Here is a 1,916-nt window from a genome sequence, read left to right as displayed (position 1 = left end):
ATATATATATATATATATATATATATATATATGTATATGTATATATGCGTGCGTGTGCGTGTGTATGTATGTGTACGTGTGTGGATACATACATATATATATGCGCGCGTGTGCGTAAATGGACATTGATAAAAGGGCAAAGCAATATAATAGCAGTGTACTTACAGTTTGCACTTTATTAGTAATGTCGCTAACACGATCCCAATGAAGATAATACCAATACACGATGATATCAGTACAAGGAGCCACGTGCCGTCGAAAAATGTCCCTAAATAAAAGAAAAGCATTACAATGTATTTAATTTGCAAAATAATTTAACATCTCCCCATTCCGCTTATCATAAATAATAAATTTCATAAGCAGTATTACACAGTCTTAATATTAAATCCCCAAGTTGAATAATTATGCGCGACGAAAAATTACGTACAAATACATATGAATTTATTTCTGCTTTTTAAATTAATATGAAACGCGTGTATAAATTAAAATAATAGTCACAGAGAAATAATTGTATAAAGTCTTGATTATGTTTGAATTATGTTTGAAAATTTTTATATATTAGTGTTCAATATACATTAGACCTAAAAAATTAATAGCGCCCAAATAAATAATAAGATTAATTGAAAAACGATAAATGTAATGGCTGAATTAATCGGAAGATATTGATAAATAAAATAATGATTGTATTAGCAATTGCATTAAAAATTAAAATGTCCAAGCTAAGGTGAAATGATCTAAGCTTTGAAAGTGATGAAATCATCAGTCTAATACGAAAGTTAAAACATGTTACTAATAATTTCTTTCACTGGTATCAAATCGAAAATGACCAATTTTTAATATTCATGAACATTATGATGATATATTCTTACAGAGGAAGCGAGACAGACATAGAGAGAGAGAGAGAGAGAGAGAGAGAGAGAGAGAGACAGAGTAGAATAGAGTAGAGTAGCGTAGAGAGCGAGGGAGAGAAATAATGTTTATTTGATAAGCCTGGGAAGGCACTTTGTATATAATTAAACTTGAAAAATAAATGTAGACTAGACTTGAGTGGAAATGTAGGGAGAGAGGAGTGAAATGAAAATCCGTGGCTCATAATACGGGCTTATCGCCGAGAGACATAATGCAGACACGTGGCACGACAGGCAAATGGATAAGCATGAAGAGTAACTGAGCGACCAACCGACTGATAGAGTGAGAGAGAGTGAGAGAGAGAGAGAGAGTGGGAGTGTGTGTGTGTGTGTGTGTGAGAGAGAGATGGAGGGCGTCGGCGTCGGTGAATTGGTGATGGAATGAGGATGGCGAAGGCGACGGTGATGGGGGAGGCGGCTACAACAGGCTGGAAAGATAAAAGTAAAAGCGAGAGATCCACGAAGACTTGCTGGGGCGCATCACCTTGCTGGGGCATCTCGACGTACTGCACCCCCTTGCCGCGCCACTCGCACGAGTGCTTGCAGGGACTGCTGTTGAAGTGCTCGACGAAGGGCAGCCCGTCGCTGGGGTAGAACTCGGTCGAGTGTACGAGGAAGGCCGGGGCTGGCGGGGGCGGGAGTCGCAAAATCATGTCCGGCGGGGGCCCCAAGGTGCAAAGGGGGCACTCGGTCGAGTCGTTGACGATCATCGCCGCAGCCACGTCGACCTCGGCCTCCTGCAACAAACGCCGGCCGTTTTCACTCCCCGATTATCAATCGCCCGAGCTTACGGGCCGTTTTATTTGGGCGGGGTTGGGGGAAAAAAGGCCGATGGGTGGAGAGCGGGAGCGATGGAGAAGGGCTCGATCGGTGTTGGGGGTGGCGGTGACGGGACGACGGGTGGACGACAAGGGGTTGGTCGACTCCGGGGTGGGGGTGGGGTATGGCGAAAGGGTTAAGGGTTTGGGTTAGTAGGGGATGGGGTGGGTTGGGGTGGGCTGGGGTGGG

The 1,916-nt window shown here is 43.2% G+C and overlaps 1 protein-coding gene across 1 annotated transcript in view; it reads right to left on the bottom strand.

Annotated features, from left to right (window-relative positions):
• Window positions 1–1,916, bottom strand: part of LOC105362837 (uncharacterized) — a 10,152-nt gene that overhangs the window by 6,189 nt on the left and 2,047 nt on the right. Inside the window, exons 2-3 of the mRNA XM_011500337.1 lie at window positions 1,393–1,645; window positions 166–268 (exon numbers count right to left, since the gene is read on the bottom strand). Coding sequence (XP_011498639.1) covers window positions 166–268; window positions 1,393–1,645 — 356 coding nt within the window. The remainder of the gene's footprint in view (window positions 1–165; window positions 269–1,392; window positions 1,646–1,916) is intronic.

Source organism: Ceratosolen solmsi, unplaced genomic scaffold, assembly GCF_000503995.2.
Source record: "Ceratosolen solmsi marchali unplaced genomic scaffold, CerSol_1.0 scaffold56, whole genome shotgun sequence".
Classification (NCBI taxonomy): domain Eukaryota; kingdom Metazoa; phylum Arthropoda; class Insecta; order Hymenoptera; family Agaonidae; genus Ceratosolen; species Ceratosolen solmsi.
This window is presented reverse-complemented; position numbering and strand designations above follow the sequence as displayed.